The sequence below is a fragment of the Schistocerca serialis genome, chromosome 2 (genome assembly GCF_023864345.2).
Source record: "Schistocerca serialis cubense isolate TAMUIC-IGC-003099 chromosome 2, iqSchSeri2.2, whole genome shotgun sequence".
In the NCBI taxonomy this organism is placed as follows: domain Eukaryota; kingdom Metazoa; phylum Arthropoda; class Insecta; order Orthoptera; family Acrididae; genus Schistocerca; species Schistocerca serialis.
This window is the reverse complement of record NC_064639.1, coordinates 385,866,110-385,892,310: the sequence shown is the minus strand read 5'-3', so window position 1 is coordinate 385,892,310 and position 26,201 is coordinate 385,866,110. Positions and strand designations below refer to the sequence as shown.

The window sequence follows — 26,201 nt, the reverse complement described above, 5'->3', positions numbered from 1 at the left end:
GATCATTGCTTGTACAGCCCTCTCGCAGTGTCCGGAGCAAGTATGGTGGGTCTGACACACCGGTGTCAATGTGTTCTTTTTTCCATTTCCAGGAGTGTAGTTCGGATCTCAACGAAGCTCAAAGTGAAAGTGTTTTTTCATCCTCTACCAGCACGACTCTTGCATTCTGTTAAAGATGACTTGATGCTCTGCAAGGCTGAGGTTTACAAGCCTTTGTGTACTGGGAAGACGACTCGTAGAGCCTACAGAAAGATGCAGGGAATAACGTAAGTAAATCTGGCTCTTCTCTATTTTTGCATCATCTGTCTTCTGACTGGTTTGATGCTGTCCGCAACGAATTCCTCTCCTGGGCTAACCTCTTCACCTAAGAGGAGCAATTTTACCGAACATCCTCTATTACCTGTTAGCTGTATTCAAATTCCGGCCGTTGCCTACAGTTTTTATCCTCTGCATGTACCTCTAGCGCCATGGATCCCTGATGTCTTAACACACGTCCTATCACCTGTCTTGTCAGTATTTTCGATGTTTTCGTTTCTGCTGTTGTACATCTCTAAAGCTTCTATTTACTTCTAGTCCCGCTTTTCCACATCCCCGATTCACTACAATACAATGCTCGCCTCCAAACGCACAATCTCAGAAATTTCTTCCTCAAATCAAGGTCTTTGTTTGATACCAGTAAAATTATCTTGGCTAGGAATGCCGTCTTTGCCCGTTCTAGTCTGCTTTTTATGTCCTTGCTTCGTCCTTTATGAGCTACAAAGTGTTTTGCAACCAAGGTAGCAGAATTCCTTAACTTCGCCTACTTCGTGATCACCGGTTTTCATGTTAGGCCTCTCGCTATTCTCATTTCTGCTGCTTCTCATTACTTTTGTCTTTTTCCGTCTCTTGCGACTCAATAAATCGGCTGTGGCTGCGCAGAGCTTCGACGCAGGTCACCCTATGTGCACAACATTGTCTACATACTCGAATCATCTTTGTGGGAGGGGGTGAAAGACGCAGCTGAAATTTATGTATGAAAATTAAATACCTACAGCCGTATTTATGATGTCATTTACTGTATGGCTCCCAGTTTCGGTGCTTCAGTGCACCATCTTCAGGCCTGTATGCATCAACGGTAATGATAGCATCATCAACTTACCACCCATGCAATACAAAGACAGATTAAAAACAGAATAAAAATCAAGGACAGGACTCTACAAGCCATATATATAGGCGACAGACAAACTAATGATATATATATATATATATATATATATATATATATATTTGTGGGCCGCCTAACTATGCGAAAGTTGTAGGATGATTAAGGGATTTAGAAATCAAAGTCAGGACTAAGTATGATAAATTTTTTTGCTCCACTGAATGACAGAATTCGCATAAAAATTGACAGAGAGCAAAGTTATGTTAAAATTCAATTGCAGCTAATGAAATTGACGGTAACAGTACGTGCGTTGCCAAATTATATAGAAGACTGAGTGGAGAAAACGCAACAAGATTTCCAGATGTGAGCAGCCCGCAAAGTCAAAGTTAACGAACTAAATAGAAATAAAAAAATTTAGCCAGTTAGGTAACACAAGTTACGAGCAGAAAGAAGTAAGTTGCGAGCTGCTCCGAATATGGATCGCACTACCGGAACTGTAACAGCTACATGTCCCCAAAGTCATCTGTCGTGTCCTTGAATCTTAGTTCAAAACACACAACAGCCTAACTTTCAAAGCAACTTCACGTGGGCGTGGTGACTCATTGCTCTTGCCAATTTGACGAACAAGACCATAGCTTATTTCACGTAAGAATAGGGGAACAAAGCAGATACTTACCACTCTAGGCATGCAAAATGCACTTCAACTCACAATAGGTAGTGGCATGTAGCAGTGTCCCATCGGCTGGTCATTCTCTTTGTGCCAAGCATGGTGGTGATGGCGACTCTTTCGATTCGATACATCAAACTTTGGGAGCAAATGCGATCGACTTTGTTGCACTGGCCGGGCGGTCTTAGCGGTCTGTCCTTAGAGAAAGGGAAAAATGTCATCCTCAGTTATTCTCCGGGGCCAGCTTTGGTGGTTTGTCAGTGCTTGCCTTTAGCGAAGGCAGATGCAGCCTCTCGCCAACGAAAGCACAGAACGGTCTGCTGCTCCAGTTCTGCGAAAACTACTCGGCTCCCCGGGCATGCTGACCTCTGTTACTGTGACTGACTGACCGCAAGTTGGCCACAAGTATAAATTTGAGACCATCCCAGTAGCGCACCTTTCCAGCAATAAAATACGCTACCCTTTCCTCCCATGGAAACGTGCCCAGTTCCTTCAAGAAAATAACCAAAAAAAGTGTCAGAAAATTAAAAAGGATCAAATAGGGACGTGTGACAGTCATGTCACAAATGTTTTGAGCTGAGAGTATGGGTACCTTACGGACACGCTTTTTACTGAGTTGGTGCATAAGTTCGTAGAGTTTTTACGTAAGTTTAATAAACACAACAATACACGTAACAGAGACTTTAATCATCGATAGTATATTCTCCTTCAGTATTTACAACAGTCTGCCACAGCTTTCCGCGATCACCCGCTTTTCAGGGGAAGAGATTGTTGAGCCCTGTTGGGAACGCATTTTCATCTAGAAAGGAAGTTTCTTGAAGGTTGTTCGACAGAGAACGGAAAATCTGATAATCTGAGGGCCCAAGATCAGGCGAATAAGCTGGGTGAGGAATGACTTCCCAAACCAACTCCCGTATAGCGTTTTTTGCGAGTCTACTAGAATGCAGGCGGGCGTTATTGTGGAATACCATCATTTCAGTCAGTCTTCCTGGTCGTTGTACTTGGATTGCGTCTGCAAGACATCTCAGTTGTTGACAATAAACGTTAGCAGTTATGGTTACACTTCAGGGAAGCAATTTTTAGTACACATACCGTCGCTCTTCCACCAGATGCATGACACTACCTTTTGTGGGTGCCGCGGGTCTTTGTATTCCATTCTTTTCCTTACGTTAGTAGAAAGACACCATTTGTCGCCACCAGCAGCGATACTGGGTAGGACTGGTCGGTGTTGTTAATAAGCCAGTTCATAATGAACAAGGAGAGCTGCACGAGTGACGGCCCGCTTATTGTTGTGATTTTGGCTTAGAGCATGCGGTACCCATACACTCGATTTATGAACGTTCCCCACTGCATACAAATGTCCCACGATGGTGGAATGATCAAAGATTATGGCAATTACCAGTTCTCGAGCACTATGACGTAGATCATTATGGACTAATGTGTCTAAACGATCTTCATAAAACCCCGAAGGTCTTCCTGAACACGGAGAGTCACTAACATCAAAACGATCCTTCTTAAAACGAGAAAATAATTTTCTTGCTGTGTCCTGTCCAAAGGCATTATCCTCCTACACGGCGCACATGTTTCTGGCTGCCTTCGCTGTTGTCAGCCCTCTTCTGAACTCAAACATAAGAATGTGTCTGAAACGTTGCGATTCTTCCACTTGGCAATTAATTTTCCAGCGTCCACAGCTCCATTCACTATCTCCAAATGACAAAATAACAATATGTAAATTCAAACAGCAACCGTGACCTACAAATAAGAAATTACTATCGATAAATAAGCGCCGGCCGCTGTGGCCGAGTGGTTCTAGGTGCTTCACTCTGGAACCGCGCTGCTGCTATGGTCGCAGGTTCGAATCCTGTCTGGGGCATGGATGTGTATGATGTCCTTGGGTTAGTTAGGTTTAAGTAGTTCTAAGTTCTAGGTGACTGGTGACCTCAGATGTTAAGTCATTTGAACCATAAATAAACCCATAGCAATCGGAATACCAAAATGGAAAACAAAACGCTACGAACTTTGTCATTATTGTTTCATTTTTGTGCAAACGTGATGATGGCCACTAACGACCGAAACCATCAAAGTCATTACATCGTAATTGCTACTGTAGTAAATAGTAGCAAATTTTTTGGTTAATACATACCCGACTTCTGTTTGTACCTCATCTCGTAAGTGGATAGGATAATTTAAAGTATCACAGACGATGTTGTATCGAAGTTGTTGTGTAGCGATGAGGCGGTGTGATTGCAGAGCAGAGGTGCGAGGCCGTCGTGAGGATGCCGTCGGTGTCGATATCTGGAGGCGTGGGCGGGCGGGCGCCGGCCGCGGCGCTGCTGGATGACAGCGAGCGCGCCTTCGAGCGCGGCCTGGTCACCAGGTTCTCCGCCGAGTACGAGCAGCGACGCCGCCAGGAGGCCGCCGCCGCCACAGAGGCCGACGCCGCCGTCGCCGACGGTGAGTGCCCGCAGCAGCAATCAGTAACCTGCCTTTCATTACAGCTGGCGAGCCGCACGAGCTCCGCGCCAGACTGTGACCGGCGTGGCTTGGACACACAGGTCCGCATTTATAGTAACAAGCAGGGTCTAGAGACAAGCGTGGCATTGATTGTGTGCTGAAGGAAGGCCAGAATGGAGATACAAAATGCTGGATCGTTTACTAAACGACTCGGCTTGAAAAGTACGAGGGTCACTCCAAAAGAAATGCACACTATTTTTTTTAATCCATCATTTATTCTACATGTTTGAAAGTTTTACAGTGTGTAGATACATCCTTTAGGAACAATATTTTCATTTCTCCACATAATTTCCATCCCTCTCAACTGCTTACGCCATCTTGGAACCAGCGCCTGTATACCCGCACGGTAAAATTCTGGACCAACCTGTTGGAGCCACTGTTTGGCAGCGTGCTCAAGGGAGTCATCATCTTCAATCCTTGTTCCATGAAGAGAGTCTTTCAGTTTCCCAAAGAGATGATAGTCACATGGAGCGAGGTCAGGACTGTAAGGCGGGTGTTTCAGTGTTATCCATCCGAGTTTTGTGATCACTTCCATGGTTTTTTGACTGACATGTGGCCGTGCATTGTCTTGCAACAGCAAAACATTCTGATTTTGCCGATGTGGTCGAACACGACTCAGTCGAGCTTGAAATTTCTTCAGTGTCGTCACATATGCATCAGAATTTATGGTGGTTCCACTTGACATGCTGTCCACAAGCAACAGTCCTTCGAAATCGAAAAACACCGTAGCCATAACTTTTCCAGCAGAAGGCGTGGCTTTGAATTTTGTTTTCTTGGGTGAATTTGCATGATGCCACACCATTGATTGCCTCTTCGTCTCGGATGAAAAATGATAGAGCCATGTTTCATCACCTATCACAATTCTTCCAAGAAATTCATCTCCACGATTCTCGTACTGTTCCAAAAGTTCGCTGCATACCGTTTTTCTTGTTTCTTTGTGAGCCACTGTCAACGTCCTGGGAACCCACCTGGCACAAACCTTTTTAACGCCAACACTTTCAGTATTCTGCAAACACTTCCTTCCCCTATCCCAACGTAGCGTGACAATCCGTGCACTGTGATACGTCTGTCAGCAGTCACCAATTCGTTAACTCTCTGCACATTGTCTGGAGTGTGTGCAGTAGGCCTACGAGGGCTGCCGCTGCGAGGACAATCCTCAATATTGCCGTGCCCGCTTTCATCACGTAACCTGCTTGCCCACCGACTAACTGTGCTGCAATCGACAGCAGAATCTCCATACACCTTTTTCAACCTCTTGTGGATGTTTCCCACTGTCTCGTTTTCACAGCACAGGAATTCTATGACAGCACGTTGCTTCTGACGAACCTCAAGTGTAGCAGCCATCTTGAAGACATGCTGTGACGGCACCACTCACGGGAACAGGTTGAACTAAGTTTGAAAACAAGCGGGAAGGATGCATCTACACACTGTAAAACTTTCACACATGCAGCATGAAAACTGTATTTTTACAAAAATAGTTGGCATTTCTTTTGGAGTGACCCTCGCAGGCAGCGATGAGCGGAAGTTGCCAGGCAAAAGAAAGGTCATTCCCTAAAAGGAATCAAAATTTTATTTAATCTGATAAGAAGGACTAATTGTTGTCGAAACGCTAACAATAAAAACACATGGTGTCAGACACCAAACACGTTCACAACAGAATGTATAATCCGTAAACCAGGAGCTGACCACATTCACCAGTACTGAACGGGTACTCTGCCCGACTCTCGGCTAAGTTCCCGCAGTAAATGGCCGTACTGTAATATAAAAAAAAAGAATTTATTAAAACCTTGGCATGACAGTTTTACACAAATTATACAGGGCGAACAGCCATTTGAACTCTTAAGCCCCAGAAATACCTAAAAAGTAATAAAACATTAATAAACTTTTATAAAAACCCCTTAACTAATACCATCTACAAGATGATGAAGCCATGGGAAACACCCAGTAAAAATAATGACATTACTGTTTTGATATTAGAAAAACACAAGGTAAAGTATATCAATTTCATAAACTGGAAAACACCCAGCAAAATTAATGAAATAACAATTTGAACTTTAAGGAAAACACAAGATAAGGTTAGTCAGTTTTGTCAAGCACCAAAACACAGAACAGCTGTCAATTAGTCTGAGCTTATAACTAGAAACAGAGCTTAACAGGGTAAAAGTCAAGAACAGGGCCAGTGGCGTACTTAACCGTTTCGTTCAGGAAAGTTGTCGGTGCTACCCATCAGGTATCATGGGAACAAAAGACGGTGTGTCACCTGTTTGTGGTAAACATCCATTGAGAGAGCAGCAGGAAGACTGCTTGATTCGAAGTAATACATAATAATAAAGTTACTGTAGAGCTGTGAAATCGCTTCAATCATTTGTAATAACCCTGTAGTATTCTTGCGCAGATCGACTGTGTAGCAACACAGAGCGGAGAAATATTTCATTGCTTTCTCAAATAGATCATGGTTTCGACACTGTCCTCGGTTTGCAGATGCTACCACAGTGTAAACACCTGCGACTCACACAAGGAGCTGTTAAATTTATAATCCTCGTTTACAGCAGTTCTTCACCCTTATTATTTGAGATATTTTCACAATACTTTGCACACACATACAAAAACTCAAAAAGTTTTTTTAGGCATTCACAAATGTTCGATATGTGCCCCTTTAGTGATTCGGCAGACATCAAGCCGATAATCAAGTTCCTCCCACACTCGGCGCAGCATGTCCCCATCAATGAGTTCGAAAGCATCGTTGATGCGAGTTCGCAGTTCTGGCACGTTTCTTGGTAGAGGAGGTTTAAACACTGAATCTTTCACATAACCCCACAGAAAAAAATCGCATGGGGTTAAGTCGGGAGAGCGTGGAGGCCATGACATGAATTGCTGATCATGACCTCCACCACGACCGATCCATCGGTTTTCCAATCTCCTGTTTAAGAAATGCCGAACATCATGATGGAAGTGCGGTGGAGCACCATCCTGCTGAAAGATGAAGTCGGCGCTGTCGGTCTCCAGTTGTGGCATGAGCCAATTTTCCAGCATGTCCAGATACACGTGTCCTGTAACGTTTTTTTTCGCAGAAGAAAAAGGGGCCGTAAATTTTAAACCGTGAGATTGCACAAAACACGTTAACTTTTGGTGAATTGCGAATTTGCTGCACGAATGCGTGAGGATTCTCTACCGCCCAGATTCGCACATTGTGTCTGTTCACTTCACCATTAAGAAAAAATGTTGCTTCATCACTGAAAACAAGTTTCGCACTGAACGCATCCTCTTCCATGAGCTGTTGCAACTGCGCCGAAAATTCAAAGCGTTTGACTTTGTTATCGGATGTCAGGGCTTGTAGCAATTGTAAACGGTAAGGCTTCTGCTTTAGCCTTTTCCGTAAGATTTTCCAAACCGTCGGCTGTGGTACGTTTAGCTCCCTGCTTGCTTTATTCGTCGACTTCCGCGGGCTACGAGTGAAACTTGCCCGCACGCATTCAGCCGTTTCTTCGCTCACTGCAGGCCGACCCGTTGATTTCCCCTTACAGAGGCATCCAGAAGCTTTAAACTGCGCATACCAACGCCGAATGGAGTTAGCAGTTGGTGGATCTTTGTTGATCTTCGTCCTGAAGTGTCGTTGCACTGTTATGACTGACTGATGTGAGTGCATTTCAAGCACGACATACGCTTTCTCGGCTCCTGTAGCCATTTTGTCTCACTGCGCTCTCGAGTGCTTTGGCGGCAGAAACCTGAAGTGCGGCTTCAGCCGAACAAAACTTTATGAGTTTTTCTACGTATCTGTAGTGTGTCGTGACCATATGTCAATGAATGGAGCTACAGTGAACTTATGAAATCGCTTCAATCATTTGTAATAGCCCTGTAAGTAAATGGATCAATGTTTTTTGATTAAACCATCGGAGAAGTTAGGTGGATCAATGCTTTTTAGTCAAATCTTGGGAGAAGATACGTGCATCAATGTTTATTAATATACTGATCGTGTGATTCTGTTATTAATAAAAACTGATCCAGAGACCTTCTCCCATGACTGAATCAAAAAATATTGACCACTTACTCAAAGTGGCGGCGTTTGCTACGCTTCAGACGATTCCGGCCCACACAAACCTTTGACTCTTTAAGAGTCTTTTCACCAACACATCTGGAACATTTTCTTGTCTGTGCAATTAAATCATGAGACTTGCATCAACGGACGACTTCTCCATGCAGAACTAAATCACTTAACTCAGTCCACTTTATAGCTCCTCACTGCCATTGTCACAAAATATTTCTCTCTAAACTCATTAATACACCGAGAAACAGCAAACAAGACAATGGTTTCCATTTCGGCTCTAGAAATACGTTTTCTCTGTGCTTGCCTCTCACAGGTTACGTCAAAGAATCATGCCACTGGCTACGCCAAACTGATGCGTTGCCAGTAGATAAGCACCGTCGTGACTGTCGCTGGCCGTGATGTAGACATAAGCCGCTTGGCAGCCCAAAAAAAATGGACCAGAATGAGTGTGAACAGGCACAGTTTGGAGCAAGCAGAAACATCGGAAGCAAACGTTCAGAAACCCGCTCACCGATTCTAAATCTCTTAGTAAAGTAGCAGACATATGAGATGTATTCACAGCAGTAATTTGCTCAGTTCATCCAACTTCTGCCTGACACTAGCCGGTGCTGCCGGAGTACCACATGTTTTCACAGAACCGAGTCCCGCCAGCACGTTCGCTTCCTCTTGCGAGTCTGCACAGCCATGGCGCGTGGCCCTCCGCAGGCGCTCCCTTGCACGTCCGCTCCAGTCCGAACGCCATAATAGAATGAGTTTCAGCCTGCTCGGTGAGCCTTATAAAAGCCTTACAGACGGACACGTGGCGCCCTTTCACGCAGACGTAGCCGAACCCTTTATTGGGTGAAAGCCACAGGTAATAGTGGACAACCAATGTCGATACGAGCCGCCACGATTTAATGCTATTGCTTCGAAATGAAATACACACGAGATACCGATGCTTTTTTAGGTGAAGGGGTAGAAAAACGTGGAAGACGAAGAATAAAGTACCAATGACGAATCGGGAGAAGAGCGGACAAGCAAGTAAGAGACAATCCACATCTTTATCTACGTGTGTACACCGCAGGTCACTGTTCAGTGCACGGCAGAACCTACTTCGCCCAGTATTATCGTATTTCTTTTCCATTCCAATCGCGTATTGAGCGAGAGGAAAATGACTCTGTGCGCCTCTGTATCCATCCTAATCTCTCTTATCTTAAATCGAACGAGGTGGCGCAGTGGCTAGCACAATGGACTCGTATTCGGGAGGACGGCGGTTCAATCCCGCGTCCGGCCATCCTGATTTAGGTTTTCCATGATTTCCCTAAATCGCTCCAGGCAGATGCCGGGATGGTTCCTTTGAAATGGCACGGCCGACTTCCTTCTCCGTCCTTCCCTAATCGGATGAGACCGATGACCATGCTGTCTGGTCTCCTCCCCCAAACAATTCAATCCAATCTTATCTTAACCTCATGACGCCTGCATGGAATATATGATGGTGCCAGCATGATGGTCACACACTCTTCTTAGTCTATAGGTTCTTTAAATTTTCGCGTCAGAGTTGTGCGACAACTACGTCGCCTTTCACGTTTAAGTTCCCAGAGCAGCTACCGCATCAGTGTCTTGTGATTTCGTCAACGAGTGCTCCGAACTTCCCCAGAATCCATTCGCCTGCCCCAATACTGATTTTACATAGACATCCAATTTCGTATCACTTCTTGATATTACCTCTAAATAACTATATTACGAGTCGTACTCAAAATATTCATCACTAATATTGTAATCGCATGCCACTGATACTTTTCCTTTGTTATTGGCATTATCTTACATATATCAACATTTAAGGAGAGTCACCATTAAGAACAACTGAATTTAGTGATCAAGAAATCAACGTGAGTTGACGATGATGCTCCTCAAACCACTGTAGCACGATTCTGGTCTTGTAACAGGGATATTTATCTTGATGGAAGAAGACATAGCCTACGGGGGAAGCATCAAGTATGAAAGGATGTAAATGGGCCGCAATAGCGCTTACATAGTCCCCGGTGTCATGGTGACTTCCATTACTACTACAGATCCCATGGGAGGAAATATGAACTGGCGTAGTACTGCTCCCACCGGCCTGCTTCCAAGGCATGGTGCATTTTTCGAGCACCATTCGCCGGGAGGACGGTGTATCAGGACATGAAAGTCGACCTGGTGTAACAAGAAACGTGCTTCATCTAAGTCATCACAAAAAATAAATCATTATGATCGCGATTTTATTTAACGAATTTGTTTCCTTCATTAATGAACTTAGAAAGAATGTCTTGGAGCAGGACGTAATGTAAAGTATCTACGCAAAGTGTCACTGGAAGCTCTAGCGACGCGGGAAAGTTAATCAGTCCCCAATTCATTTTAAAAGGCATTACGTTTTATTGGAATAATCTTAAATGTTGTTCTCTCGTAAATACTGAGTACTAGTAAATGTGGAAACCACAAGAAATATTAATTTATATTCAATCCAAATGGACATAGTCAATACGACAATACATATGGTTCTTATGCACTACATGCATCTCAATTGCTTGCAGTTGGTAACCTAATCACATTGTTAGTTTTTAATTATATTTCAGGTATTTAGGTGCACGTTTGATTTAATTAATTACCTGCCTTTAGATGCTATTCAACTTCTATCTGTTAACATGATCATGATAGTAACTACAATATGCATGATAGAATTAGAAATTTTTTGCTTTAAATCTTTAAACTCGTGCGGACTCTGAATCCATGAAGAAGGACGGTTACGATTTATCTTCGAGCACAGCACGAAACTCAGCAGGAAGATGGAATGCCCGCACATGAGACGAGGCGATGAGAGAGAAATTGCGTTCCTGTACGGTCACTTGGTCTATTAACAAACGAAGGGACTTTGGAAAAAGAGGGAACAAGGTCTCAATTTGACCGAATTGTAGCAAATTCGCTCTTATCCTTTGACATATGAATTAGCTGCAGTAGTATTTAGCGCTAAACCTAACGGTATGGACGATTCAGGGGGTGACACATTCACAAAGCTATTGTCATGTTGGAACGGTAATAAAATTGTATGCTCTGTTGCACAAATAATGGTAATTATGAGAATCAGCACATTGTAGTGTAGCGAGTGTCAATAATTCATGTATCTACCACGGCATAAGTAAAGAGTTACTGTAATTTAATTATGCATAGACTAGAAGTATTAGTGCTTACAGCAATGACACTAGAATTACTAGTACAGTTCTATTCGAAATGGAAGTAACTGTTGTTCAGTGCTTAAAGGTACACCAGCAATTTTATCAGTTGGGATTGCAGTAGATAATACACTCCTGGAAATTGAAATAAGAACACCGTGAATTCATTGTCCCAGGAAGGGGAAACTTTATTGACACATTCCTGGGGTCAGATACATCACATGATCACACTGACAGAACCACAGGCACATAGACACAGGCAACAGAGCATGCACAATGTCGGCACTAGTACAGTGTATATCCACCTTTCGCAGCAATGCAGGCTGCTATTCTCCCATGGAGACGATCGTAGAGATGCTGGATGTAGTCCTGTGGAACGGCTTGCCATGCCATTTCCACCTGGCGCCTCAGTTGGACCAGCGTTCGTGCTGGACGTGCAGACCGCGTGAGACGACGCTTCATCCAGTCCCAAACATGCTCAATGGGGGACAGATCCGGAGATCTTGCTGGCCAGGGTAGTTGACTTACACCTTCTAGAGCACGTTGGGTGGCACGGGATACATGCAGACGTGCATTGTCCTGTTGGAACAGCAAGTTCCCTTGCCGGTCTAGGAATGGTAGAACGATGGGTCCAATGACGGTTTGGATGTACCGTGCACTATTCAGTGTCCCCTTGACGATCACCAGTGGTGTACGGCCAGTGTAGGAGATCGCTCCCCACACCATTATGCCGGGTGTTGGCCCTGTGTGCCTCGGTCGTATGCAGTCCTGATTGTGGCGCTCACCTGCACGGCGCCAAACACGCATACGACCATCATTGGCACCAAGGCAGAAGCGACTCTCATCGCTGAAGACGACACGTCTCCATTCGTCCCTCCATTCACGCCTGTCGCGACACCACTGGAGGCGGGCTGCACGATGTTGGGGCGTGAGCGGAAGACGGCCTAACGGTGTGCGGGACCGCAGCCCAGCTTCATGGAGACGGTTGCGAATGGTCCTCGCCGATACCCCAGGAGCAACAGTGTCCCTAATTTGCTGGGAAGTGGCGGTGCGGTCCCCTACGGCACTGCGTAGGATCCTACGGTCTTGGCGTGCATCCGTGGTTCGCTGCGGTCCGGTCCCAGGTCGACGGGCACGTGCACCTTCCGCCGACCACTGGCGACAACATCGATGTACTGTGGAGGCCTCACGCCCCACGTGTTGAGCAATTCGGCGGTACGTCCACCCGGCCTCCCGCATGCCCACTATACGCCCTCGCTCAAAGTCCGTCAACTGCACATACGGTTCACGTCCACGCTGTCGCGGCATGCTACCAGTGTTAAAGACTGCGATGGAGCTCCGTATGCCACGGCAAACTGGCTGACACTGACGGCGGCGGTGCACAAATGCTGCGCAGCTAGCGCCATTCGACGGCCAACACCGCGGTTCCTGGTGTGTCCGCTGTGCCGTGCGTGTGATCATTGCTTGTACAGCCCTCTCGCAGTGTCCGGAGCAAGTATGGTGGGTCTGACACACCGGTGTCAATGTGTTCTTTTTTCCATTTCCAGGAGTGTAGATGGTTGTGGAAGAAAAAAAAAGTGCGTAAGTGGCGATACCAACAGAGTACGATCGATGCTGAAGTATTTGGCTGACTCCTCTTCTTCGTAACTGTGAACTAATACTAGTGTCAAAGTAAAATTTCTGACTGGACTTGTGGTAGTACAACTAGAAAAGTTGCGATATGACATTAGGACTGTTAAGATTGAAAACTTATTAAGGGATCGAAGACTGAAACATTCCATTTTATTCTTCAAGGTAAATGCAGAATAATAATTTTGAAGTCAGTAAAATAAACAGATAAAATACTTAATTCCTTCCTGCTAGGGTTTGGGGGTTGCAGTAAGCGCAGGAAGCAATTTGTCTTACTACCGAGGCAAGAAGAATGTTAAGTCCATTACCACAAAACTCGATTTCTCATTCTTTCAAGGCTACGTGCTGGAGGAGCTACCGGACTACACACGTTAACAACAGGATCGTACACCCAAGACCGACTGTCATGCATTAACTTTTCTCTTATCCTTTTTCTTAAGATGTAAACCAGTAAGAGAAATTATTCTAGGAACACAGCTGACTTACTTACTTCCTGTTTGACTGATTGCTTGGAGCAAACCCTCATGTGGAAGCGTATCCAACGAGTAACGTGGTTAAGTGTATTGTGTTGGTGACTTTGAAGAGTGTGTGTAACAAGTAACGTATATTTTTTTCATTTGCTTACGGCTTACGGTTTACTTAAAAACATCCAAGAGTGCCAATTCCAACATTGTCATGACTAGTCTGCAGTTCACAATTAAGTGCCCGGCAGAGGAAAAGAGAGTGAGATAGGTTGTATTTGAGAATTATTCAGTTGATTGATACATTATAGAAGCTAAGTTGTAGGAGATAAATATTGTTTTAAGCGTTGTGAGAGAATCGAGGCACTGAAATTTGATTTCGACGAACAAGGTGTCCGTAAATCATCTTTACAGGTGCAGACTTTAATGCCTTTAAAACTATACTAACATTAACAAATAGGTTTGAACTTGATATAAGTCATAAAGTTCATTTCTTCATTAATATACAAGAATGTGTGCACCCTTCGTGGCACAGATGATGTCTAGTCGGAATGCCATTCCTCTCCACGCAAGATTCAAGATCTCCATGGCGGCATCTTCTAATGCACTGCGAGTGGATGACTTCAAGTTCCGTACACCAGAACCTTTACGAAACCCTACAGGAAGAAGTCTAGTGGTATGAAGTCAGGGGATCGTGGTGGTCATCGAATTGGACCATCTCGTCCAGTCCACCTATCCGGAAACTTTTCATCTAGAAATTGACGGACATTTAGGGATCAGTGCGGTGCTGCACATCCTACTGGAATACGACATCAGATCGCAGGTGTTGCAGTTGTGGCACAGCAAATTCTTGTAACATGTCCAGCTAAATACTAGCATTGACGGTAGACTCGATGAGAAAGTATGGCCCTATGATGCAATTGTGCATCAGTCCGCATCAAACATTGACCTTGGGACCGTCTCTCCCCATTTCACGTGTATCATGAGGAGGCTATGAACCCCACCTGCGAATTTTATGATGAATCAGTCTGCCGGATACATGAAACGTTGCCTTAGAGGAGAAACAAAACTTTTACAAAAAGTCATTGCTTGTGTCAGTTTTGCCTAGCGTATCCACTGCAAACTGTTCACACTGAGGTTTGTCCACAGGCTTTAATGCCTGGGGAAGAAAATCGGGCTACCGGTTCAAAGAAACATCCTGGAATTCGCCTAATCAATTCTTCCTCGGTTTTAACAATGAAAACAAAAATTTGTCTAACCAGGTACCAAAAGTTCCCTACTTCAGTTATCTCCAGTATGACTCAAAGGTCTTCCGTAGAACATGTGGCGGGGTGCAAATTACACTGGCCCTATTGGGTTCTGCAATTTTTCACATAGTATTTGCACTGCAGAAAGATTTGACAAGAATGTAGCCACTGCTCATGGTTGCTGGCATCGATGGTCACGAGAATGTACGGTCGCAAGAAGACCGGCTGCGGACGGTCACATGGCATTAGCGAGACGGAAAACCACCGTGTTCGGCGTGTGGCTCTAGCTCATCGTACTGCACCTGCATCAGCAGTTTGAGTGGTAGTTGGCACCAAAGTGACACAACGAACTGTTAAAAATCGGCTACATCAAGGACGGCTCCGATCCAGACTCCCTGTAGCGTCCATTGCAGCGACCCCAAACAACCGCCATTTTTGACTTCAGTGGTGTCAAATGGGAGCTCGTTTGAAGGCAGGGTGGGAGTCAGGCGTGTTTTCTGGTGAAAGCTGGTTCTGTCTCGGTGCCAGTGATTGCCGTATGTTGGTTAGGTGGAGGCCAGTTGAGGACCTGCAACCAATCTGTCTGCGTGCTAGACACACTGAACCTACACTTAGAGTTATGGTCTGCGGTATGATTTCATGTGACAGCAGGAGCGCTCTCGTGGTTATCCCACGGACCCTGACTACAAAACTGTACATCAGTTTGGTGATTCTACCTGTCGTGCTGCCATTCGTGAATAGCATTCCAAGAAGTGATTTCCAGCAGGAAAATGCTCGCTCACATACAGCTATTGTAATTCAACATGCTCTACAGAGTATCGACATACTGTCATGGCCAACTAGATCGCCAGATCTGTGTCCAATTCAGCACATATCGGACAAGTGCAACGGCCGTGGAACTTCATCCCACAAACTGACATACGGCGTCTGTAGAAAACAATGCATGCACGTTTGCATGCTTGCATTCAACAGTCTAGTGGTTACACCGATTATTATAGTTCCAGCATTCCACATTTGTATTGGCTTTTTTTTTTAACCTGTGATCTTGCAGTGTTAATCACGAAAATATGTTACCTAGACAAATGTATTTCCGAAATTTCAGTACTTTACATTAATTATTCTTTGGTGATGCGTTTTTTTCCCGTCAGTGTATTTTGTGCTTCAGGTTATTCATTTCTCTGTACCACTCAACAAAAAACTGACTGGGAAAGAACTTATCACGGGCGGAAGTGACAGGAATATTTTTACGCAGTCAGCTGCTGACCTTGGCCTCTGCCGTGTGCAGCGGTGTTTTTTGTCTTCTCAGAACGGCCGTTGCTTAGGCAGCGGTCGTCTCACAGCTGATGGTCGGCCACGGAGCGTTCTTTTACGACGCCTGCCTCGCCCCGTACAGAAATAGGCCACATCCACATTGGACTCTCTTCAGCACGACGGAATGCCGCTCTGACGCCGCGTGCAAAGCTGACCGGCAATACACAGCCTAAAGTGACAATGTCGTCAGTAACTCACTCTCTACAGTCTACAGGGTACTTGGAAAATAGGAATATTAGGGTTTTCGAAAAACAGTAAACAACTTAATACACTAAGTTTTTTTATTGCTGTAGACACCATAATGATATAAGGAAGTATTAATTATCTAATAAGTTTATTATTATAGTATGTATCAATTATAACAACTTCGGCACCCATTCAAATAAAAGATAAACATCTGTAACTATATATACCAAATAAACATTAAACTGCCCAGACAACACACGAATGTCGGAAGACTCAGTTTAGTGCTGAGCCTCGTCGGATGCTACGTGTAGACTGGTACCTCTAGGGAAACGTCTGTCATGGGACTGAATGTGGCTCACTGTGTGAATATCAGCACAGCCACTTCCAGTGTAAAAACACCAACTGAGCGCGTTGTATTTACACATACTTTCTCCTATCTGATAAGCTGTACCCACATCTCCCTACTATAATGAAAGCCTGCAACTTTGACTTGGGTTGCGAACAAGTTCGTGGATCCGGGTTTTCGTGTCTTGTCACTCATTTTTCCGTCCTGGTTGAACCCACTAGAAAGCATTTGGACTCCTTCTTCATTTGCTTGTTTTATGGATTTGAGGCGTTTCATAGGCATCGAGAGTAAATACACTGATCATCCAGGACTTGATAACCACCGACCTGTTGTCGATATAAACCTGTCCAGGCGATAGCAGCGTTACTGGCGTGAAATGAGTGCTAGTCAGACACACGCACGGTGCATGTAGTATCAGTGAGCGTGCTTTCCGTGTGTGGGATGGGGAAGGCGCGCGATTTTTCTGAATTTTACCGAGAGCAGATTGTGATGGCCTCGGGGCTCTTCACGAGCATTTCGGAGACTGTTCGACTTGTCGAGTGTTCGAGGAGTGCTGTGGTGAGTGTCTTCAACACGTGCCGAAACCACGTCCAGAAGTCGTGGGGTTGGGATGCCGCCCCTCATTACAGATGTCGGACGTCGTATGCTGGTCAGACAGGTAAAACAGGACAGGGGGCGAACTGTGGCGGAACTAACATCAGACTTTAATGGTGGTCAGAGTACAAGTGTGACTGAACACGCAGTGCACCAAACACTCCTAACGATTGGCCTCCACTGTCGACGACCCATGCGTGTACCAATGTTAAGAGCACGACATCGATAACTACGAATGAGATGACAGGGGAGTATGGGCACTGGACGTTGGCGCAGTGGCAGAGTGTTATATTATCCGACGAATCCCGATACCGTCTTCATCATGCCAATAGGAGGGCACGAATCCGTCGTCTTCCAGGGGAACGGTTCCTTGACACCTGTACTGCGCGACGGAGACAAGCTAGCGGCGGCTCCATTATGTTCTGGGGAACATTTACGTGGGCATCCATGGGTCCAGTGGACCTCGTGCAAGGCACCACGACGGCCAAGAAGTATTGTATACTGTTTGCAGACCACATTTACCCTTTCATGACGATCACATTTCTCGACGACAGTGGCAGTTTTCAACAAGATAGTTCGCCATGCCATAACGGCAGGAGTGTGATGGTTAGAGGAACACAGTGACGAGTTCCTGTGGATGTACTGGCCCCCCAGCTCGCCGGATCTGACCGACCGAACACATCTGGGATGTGGCTGAACTTAGAGTCAGAGGTCATTGCTCCCTCCCCGAAATTTACGGGAATTAGGCTACTTGTGTGTGCAAAGGTGTTGCGCGCTCACTCCATCGGCCTACCAAGACGTCGTTGCTCACATGCCACGACGCATCGCAACTGTTATCCGTCCAAAGGTGGACTTATCGGCTATTAGGTAGGTGGTCATAATGTTCTGCCTGATTAGTGTAGTCGTGCAGAGGCATTGATTCATTTTTGGAAACTTGTTGGCAAAGGTTGCAGAGGGCCAACTTTCCACGAAGGTGCGCGGGGCAGCCGTCCGCAAATACTGGCAGTCGGCATGCTGGTGTACACTGAAGTGACAAAAGTCATGGGCTAGCGCTATGCACATATACAGATGGTTGTAGTATAGCGTAGGCAAGGTATAAAAGGGCAGTGCATTGGTGGAGCTGTCATTTGCACTCAGGTGATTCATGTGAAAAGGTTTCTGACGTGATTATGGCCGCACAGCGGGAATTAACAGGCTTTGTACGCGGAATGGTAGTTGGACCTAGACGCATGGGAAAACTCACCTCGGAAATTGTTAGGGAATTCAATATCCCGCGATACAGAGTGTCAAGAGTGTGCCGAGAATGCCAGGCATTAGCTCTTACAACGGACAACGTATTGGCCGACAGCCTTCAATTAACGACCGACAGCAGCGGCCTTTGGGTAGAGTTGTCAGTGCTAACAGACAAGCAGCACTGAGTGAAGTAATAGCAGAAATCAATGAGGGACGTACGACGAACGTATCCGTTAGGGCAGTGCGGCGAAATTTGCCCTTAATGGGCTATGGTAGCAGATGACCGGCCCGACTGCCTTTGCTAACAGTACGGCAGCGCCTGCAGTGCCTCTTCTGGGTTCGTAACCATGTAGGTTTGACCCTACACGCCTGGAAAACCGAGGCCCGGTCATATGAGTCCCAATTTCAGTTGTTAAAAGCTAATGGTAGGGTTCGAGTGTGGCGCAAGCAGGTGGTGGCTCCATAATGATGTGGGTTGTCTTTACATGGAATGGACTGGGTCCTCTTGTCCGAGTAAGCCTGTCATTGGCTGTAAATGGTTATGTTGGGTTACTTTTGGACTCTTTGCAGCCATTCATGGACTTCATGTTCCCGAACAACGATGGAATTTTTATGGATGACAGTGCGCTATGTCACAGGGCAAAAATGGTTTGTGATTAGTTTGAAGAATATTCGAACGAATGATTTGGCCATCAAAATCGCCCGACATGAATTCCGTAGAAGATTTATTAGATATAACGGAGAGGTCAGTTAGTGCTCAAAACACTTTCGCGATTATGGACGGTTATAGATAGCGTGGCTCAGTATTTCTGTCCGCGACTTCCAGTGGCTTGTTGAGTCCATACCAAGTCGAGTTGCTGCACTGCACTGAGCAAAAAGGCCGCGCGATCTACGGCGCTGCAGTCATGGACGGTGCGGCTGGTCCCGGCGGAGGTTCGAGTCCTCCCTCGGGCATGGGTGTGTGTGTTTGTTCTTAGGATAATTTAGGTTAAGCAGTGTGTAAGCTTAGGGACTGATGACCTTAGCAGTTAAGTCCCATAAGATTTCACACACGTTTTTTTGAACCGAGCAAACGGAGATCCGACACGGTATTACGAGGGAACCATGACTGAGTCACTAATGGTTCTCGTAGTTGTATTCATATGAACATCAAATTTCTTGACATGAGCGTTGCGGAGCCAAACTGGTGCCCAATATTCTGCTGGAGAGTATACCAACGCAAGGGATTCTCCAAGGAGACCACGTATTTTCTCTCCGTATACTACCAGGCTTTTTCACTGATGTACGTACCTTCTTAGCTGCGTTGCAAACGTGTTTGAAAAATATCAGTGTTCTGTGCAATGTGACACCAATGCATTTTGTCTTTTCGTTGTAACTGATATGCCAACAGGGTCAAACCGTGGGACGATCTTTGCTGATTCTAGACGATTTTAGACATGCAAAAGATATACTTCTGTTTTAGGAACATTAGGCCTAAGTCGCCATGTGTAGGGCGAGAGACTAGTTTTGGGCGCTCGAATTGGCCACGCGGTTTGAGGCGCGGATTCCGCGGCCGCTCCCTCCCCGGAGGTTCGAGTGCTCCCTCGGGCATGTGTGTGTGTGTGTGTGTGTGTGTGTGTGTGTGTGTGTGTGTGTGTGTGTGTGTGTTGTTCTTAGCATACGTTTGTTTAAGTAGTGTGTAAGTCTAGAGACCGATGACCTCAGCAGTTTGGTCCTTTAGGAATTCACACACATTTGAACATTTTTCAAATGGTTCAAATGGCTCTGAGCACTATGGGACTTAACTTCTGAGGTCATCAGTTCCCTAGAACTTAGAACTACTTATACCTAACTAACCTAAGCACACCACACACATCCAGGCCCGAGGCAGGATTCGAACCTGCGAGCGTAACGGTCGCGCGGTTGCAGACTGTAGCACCTAGAACCACTCGGCCACTCCGGCCGGCTTGAACATTTTTGAACTAGTTCTGTTTAGAAGGTAACATAGATAACAAATTTACCTTTATTTTAGTTCTTTGTAAGTACTTTCGTGGGAAAGAAGCGAAAACTTAAAATATCTTCTGGAATACATATTAAGAAATTATTATTTATTGTAAGCGACTTTATACAAGTACTTACACAACCCTGCCAAAATTCTATATCACACATCACGTAGTTGAGGAAAAAGTTACAAACGAAATGTAACGTATTAGCCTAATGTGACGAAAGTTATACGAAGTATAGAATATTGGCCACGGCAAACGTAGAGTACGAAAACATAATGCTAGATGAGGCATTTACGTTAGAAAATATTTGAATTGTACGAAACGGTTGCAGCGTTTTGGTACAGCACATCACCCTATGCAGTAGCACAGCACATACAGAGATATATGATCTTAATAATGGCATTACACCGCCACTCTTTTCGCAAAGTTGCAATACATCTCTTGAGACCATCCCAAATATCTACTACAGCGTTCAGTCGAGAGATCTAGCTGGACGCTCCATAGGTGTATTCAAGCGAAGTCATCTCGTGGGATGAAATCAACAACCTCACAGCGGCTCAAGGACGTGCCTAAACATCAAAGACGTCATCTTTACAAACCTGTTCGCTCACAGACCCACGCAGGGTGGAGAACTGTGTGTCTACTTAAATATATACCAGCACACACATTGACGCTACTCCCAAGGACGTGTAGACTGTTCAAAAGGAGTGTCACATAATGTTACGGTAGATAGTTTTGGTCAAAAATAAAATAAAACGTCCAGTAACTGCAGTATATGTTGGAAACCAATACCTTTTGACATACCGGCTATTTTACTTGCCACGAGTAATGTGCATTAGGGTATGTAGGCCATCACAAGATAATGATCAGTAAACTACCACAATACGTACGTGTGGACAAATGCCAATCCTCGAGCATTCATGGAGGTGATGTATTAGGATCGCTTCAGTATCAACTTATGGACAGGAATTATCGTTGATAGACTAATAAGACCGTACAGTTTAAGAGATTAACAGGCGCTGTGTGTCATCGATTTCTGCATAATGAATAAAAAGAGCTATCGGAGAACGTTAACCTTGCACAAAGACAAGGATTCTTGTTTATGCATGACGGGGTACTGTCCCATTTTCATCGGATCGTGTGGCGTTACCTCACCTCAACGTTTCGTGGGTGATGGACTCGTCGACGATGTCCAATAGCATAGCCTTCGCGTCCACCGTACCTGAATATGTTGGAGTGCTGGCTATAAGTACATTTAAATACACTGGTGTATGCCCAACCCATCGACGATGCATAGATGTCACAGAAGCGTGTGACCAATGCATGTAACGCAATACGAATGGTGTCAGGTGTATTCGAAAGAAAGAGTGATTCACCGCGAGGATGGGCTGATGGGTGTGTCATGTTGCGTGGTAACCAGATGGAGCACTGCGTATGCTGTATCGTTCTATTTAACAGACAAATGGTAATGAGAGAACAGATTGGCCCATATCTTAACAGGTATTGGTTTCCGGACACATCATTATACGAACTTTTCTTCTAGTTTCGATCAATACTACCTCCCACAGCAATATGTGACCTTTTTTTAAACGCCGTGTATCTTTCACGTAAGTCGCCTTGCATGTTTAACCGAGACTCATCAGCGAAAATTATGAAATGCCTCGTTGACGTCTAACGGTTCAATATCAGAGTTTTTTAATTCGAACGAGACACTACACTTCCCAAGAATTCTCACAATAAAGCGAAGTCGACCATCCGCCTTTCCTACAAACGATCTCAAGTACTCGTTCCGTTTCATGTCGTTTTGCATCAGTGTTACTAGATATTTAATCTACGTGACTCCAGCAGCACATCACGAATAACGTATTCGAACAGTACAAGATTGTTTTTCCTATCCATCGGCATTAATTTACATTTTTCCACATTGAGAGCTAGCTGCCATTCATCGCACCAACTAGAAACTATGCCTAAGTCATCCCTGTATCCTCCTATAGTCGATCACAGACTATACTTCCCCGTACTCTTCAGAACTGTCAGCAAACAGTCACAGATTACTACTCACCCTATCTGTGAGATCTTTTGTACGCATAAGGAACAAGGAGGGTTCTGTTACACTTCCACGAGACACTAACGACGAAACCATTGTCTCTGTCGAATATTTGCCGTCCAGGGCAAAGTATTTGTTTCCATTACTTAAAATGTCTTGGAGCCACTGGTATATCTGAGAACCTATTCTTTATGCTCGGACCTTCGTTAAGAGTTTTCAGTGTGCCTTGTGTCACATATTTTCCGAAATTTAGGGATATGGAATCTGTCAGTTGCCCATCATCCATTCTTCTTAGGATATCATGAGAGAAAAGGGAAAGCTGAGTTTCGCACGAGCTGTTCTTTCTAAATTCGTGTTGAATTTTGAGCAGAAGCTTTTCCCTCTGAAGGAAATGTATTATATTCCAACTCAGAATGGCACCAATGGGAATACTTGTCTGGAATTTTGTGGGTCGTTATATACAGGAGTAACTTACCGATTTTTTTTTCAAGTCGATTGAAACTCTCCTCTGGGCGAGAGATTCGCATTAAATACTAGTTTGACGTCTACTAGGTGTCCAGGAGTAGTTAACCTGACACCAGAGGGGCAGCGCAAGAAAACGTGAGAGAGGCATACCAAGACTAGCAAATAGAAAACATTACAGAAAACGCTGGATGTAAGAGTTACGTGTGGATGATACGATTAGCACAAGATGGGAAAGAGGTGGAGCGAAGCATCTAACCAAAGACCGACGAGTTAAAAAAGTTTAAAAAATGTGGAAATGTTATGTACTGAATATTTGTTCAGGAGACTACTGTAATACTGTCGGTATGTTATGGTTATTTCTGTTGTGTCAATTTGACGTCATTTCTGCACCTCTGCTTTCTATTTATGCTCTTATCATTTTAGTCTACATCTGGTAATGGATTACAGTGGTTGAACCCGGTTATTTGGTTATTGATTTTCCAAGATTTTATAGTTCCAAAGGCTTCGTAAGAAGCGCTGGCAAACCGCCAGAGAGAACTGCTTTTGGAATAGACCGAAGCTTTGATGTTACATATCTCAGTGTCTGATGAAATGAGATTCATAAAGATGTGCTCTGCCCCGATGATGGTTGCTTAAGACTCTCAGGAGCGAAATGGATGCCCCAGTCTCATAACGTGCAATGAAGCGTGCCTCGGCGACCCACGTCTATGAAATATTGAACAGTTTCGATCCGTGTAGCCTGCTGCTCATTAGTCGAGTAGCACAGATCGAGGAATGATCTTCCATTCACCAAGTCTTTCTAAGACGTTGATTTCAGTACCTTCAATATCAATTTCGGAGACAATCAATTTCGAACAGTGCATCTGTTGATGTAGACCTTCAGGAAGGGTTCGCGTCTGGTATTCGTGCTTCATTGATGTTCATCAGTCGTTCTGTAGTCATTGCACTCCAACCAACTTTCTGTGTGATCTGTTTATGTGGTGCTCCTACGTCCTTCATGCTAATTATTTGACTTTTCACGAAGTCAGAATCATGGTGGACGGCTGAGGGCACCCGAGCATGCTGTCTTGTTCTCACCACTTGCGGAATTCCATAACATTAGAGGCATCTAGTATCCACACGCATCGCGTACGCACATACTTCATCTGTAGGAATGGCTTTTCTTCTGTGCTAAAAATAAGACCGTATACAGATGAAATTTTAATCAACATATCCCACAGGCATGAAAATATTGGAGTATCAGTCTTGTGGCTTTCGATGAAGGTGTTCATGGTGCAGCAATTTTCATTTCCATAAGTTCATTCAATCAAGATCCAGCCATGGCATGTCGTTCAAGTCTTCTCCGAAGGCTCTTGCCATTGCCATAATGACAGTGTCTAGTTCTATTAAAACACAGTTGACATTGTATTTCAGCTGCTATAAACGTTAAAAATTAGTTGTATTCGTCAAAACATACGCCACGTTGTCTGCTATAACCTAGTGAAAACAGCACTTCGATATATTTACTCGTTCTTATTTACTCAGTCTGTGTGCATTTGGGCAGGATTGTCTGACTTGCGCGAACATGTACAGGAATTCTGATGCGTAATGAATTGTTACGATACTTGTTACTGTGGAACCGCATGAATGTTGGTTAGTGCCGCCTTCATTTGCATTGTGTGTTTCCGAGATTGGTTTTCAATGGAAAGATACTTACGGCATTACAACATTATCGCATGAATTTGCATTGGGCCAATTATATCTTTCCTTGTGTCCTGATGTAAGTTTTCGCATTGTTTGGAAGGGTCTTCTTGAAAGTTCGTATCTACATTACTACGCGGCTAACCGGGTGCACAGTGTCAGTTGAAGGCAGCCTATCTAACGGCTTGCAGGGGCAACAGAATCTGATTTTCAGTATTTCATACGATTATTTACCGAGTTTAAAAATTTAAAATGCTATTGTAATCTAATGTTTAATTGTTCTCATAATGTTATATCAAAGATTTAATACAGTAAGACAAGTATGACAGTTAGAGACTGGGTGTACGAGGCATGGTGACTCACGCTGCGCAAATTACCTAGTTTATATTCATTTATTATTTTTGCTTGATAGCAAAACCTTACACATAATTTCGAACATTTACGAAACATTGTTCTCGCTGACACCTCCTAAGAAATTCTGAAAGAAAAAAAGTTTATCGCTTTCCACATTTTGGCTATTCAGGCAGTAAAATTTCAGCATTTGACATGATGTTTTAATTTATTACTTCTTTACTACTAACTCTATCTGCAACATACTTTTCAGACACTATCCAGCTAAACCATTGAATGTACCTGCAAATTATAGCATCGTACGACACATAGTACAGGAAATATGAGGCCACAAACACTGAGATGCGTGAAAAACTAGCTTTTCTTAAAACTAACTCATTTGCAGTCAGGCGTCTTGAGCTGTTTTGCACATAGGAGTTTGGTTCTTTAAAGAATTATGAGTGAGGGGCGGAGGGTTTCTTTTATCTATTTAATATCGTCAATAGTTGTGCCCAAATTGTTCCACCGCAAGCCGTTCTGCTGACTGATTCCTAAAAATCAAGTAAAGAATCTTTTTAAAATCCTTCGGGTCTACTGCCCCGTCATCTTAAAGTACTGAAATGCTACAATATTAAAATATCCGACGTGTTGCTTTGTGTCACAGTGGCCTTCCTTAGCATACGTAGTGAGGAAAGCCGCTGCAGCATGACAGAAACGTCGGGTGTTTTAGTATTTTGTAAAATGATATACCAGTACACACAGGAAGATATTAATGAGATTGACACCGGGCATGGATGCTTACATTTTTATATCACGGGATGATTTAAAAAATTTCACTGGAGATGTTGTAGTGACTTGGCAAGACAGCCAAGCCACTCGGAGGTAGCCGAAAGGCACGCGTTTAAGCTCACGCACACTGGCGTGAGGTCTGGAACAGGACAATGTCTTGAGAATTGCAAATAAAGTACGAAGATCTTGGAATTCTTAACTTTAATCCATAATTGGTGTACATCGCTCTTGACGGTACATTAATAACAATTCAATATAAACTGGTAATGGCGTCTTGCTAGGTCGTAGCAAATGACGTAGCTGAAGGCTAAGCTAACTATCGTCTCGGCAAATGAGAGCGTATGTG

General features: G+C 44.4%; 1 protein-coding gene across 2 annotated transcripts in view; it reads left to right on the top strand.

The window, feature by feature from the left end:
• LOC126457207 (hemocyte protein-glutamine gamma-glutamyltransferase-like) overlaps positions 1-26,201 on the top strand; it is a 181,863-nt gene that overhangs the window by 24,192 nt on the left and 131,470 nt on the right. For both annotated transcript variants that reach the window (XM_050093307.1, XM_050093309.1), the window contains one exon: positions 4,059-4,262. In XM_050093307.1, the coding sequence (XP_049949264.1) occupies positions 4,085-4,262 (178 nt within the window). In that variant the 5' untranslated portion in view covers positions 4,059-4,084. The remainder of the gene's footprint in view (positions 1-4,058; positions 4,263-26,201) is intronic.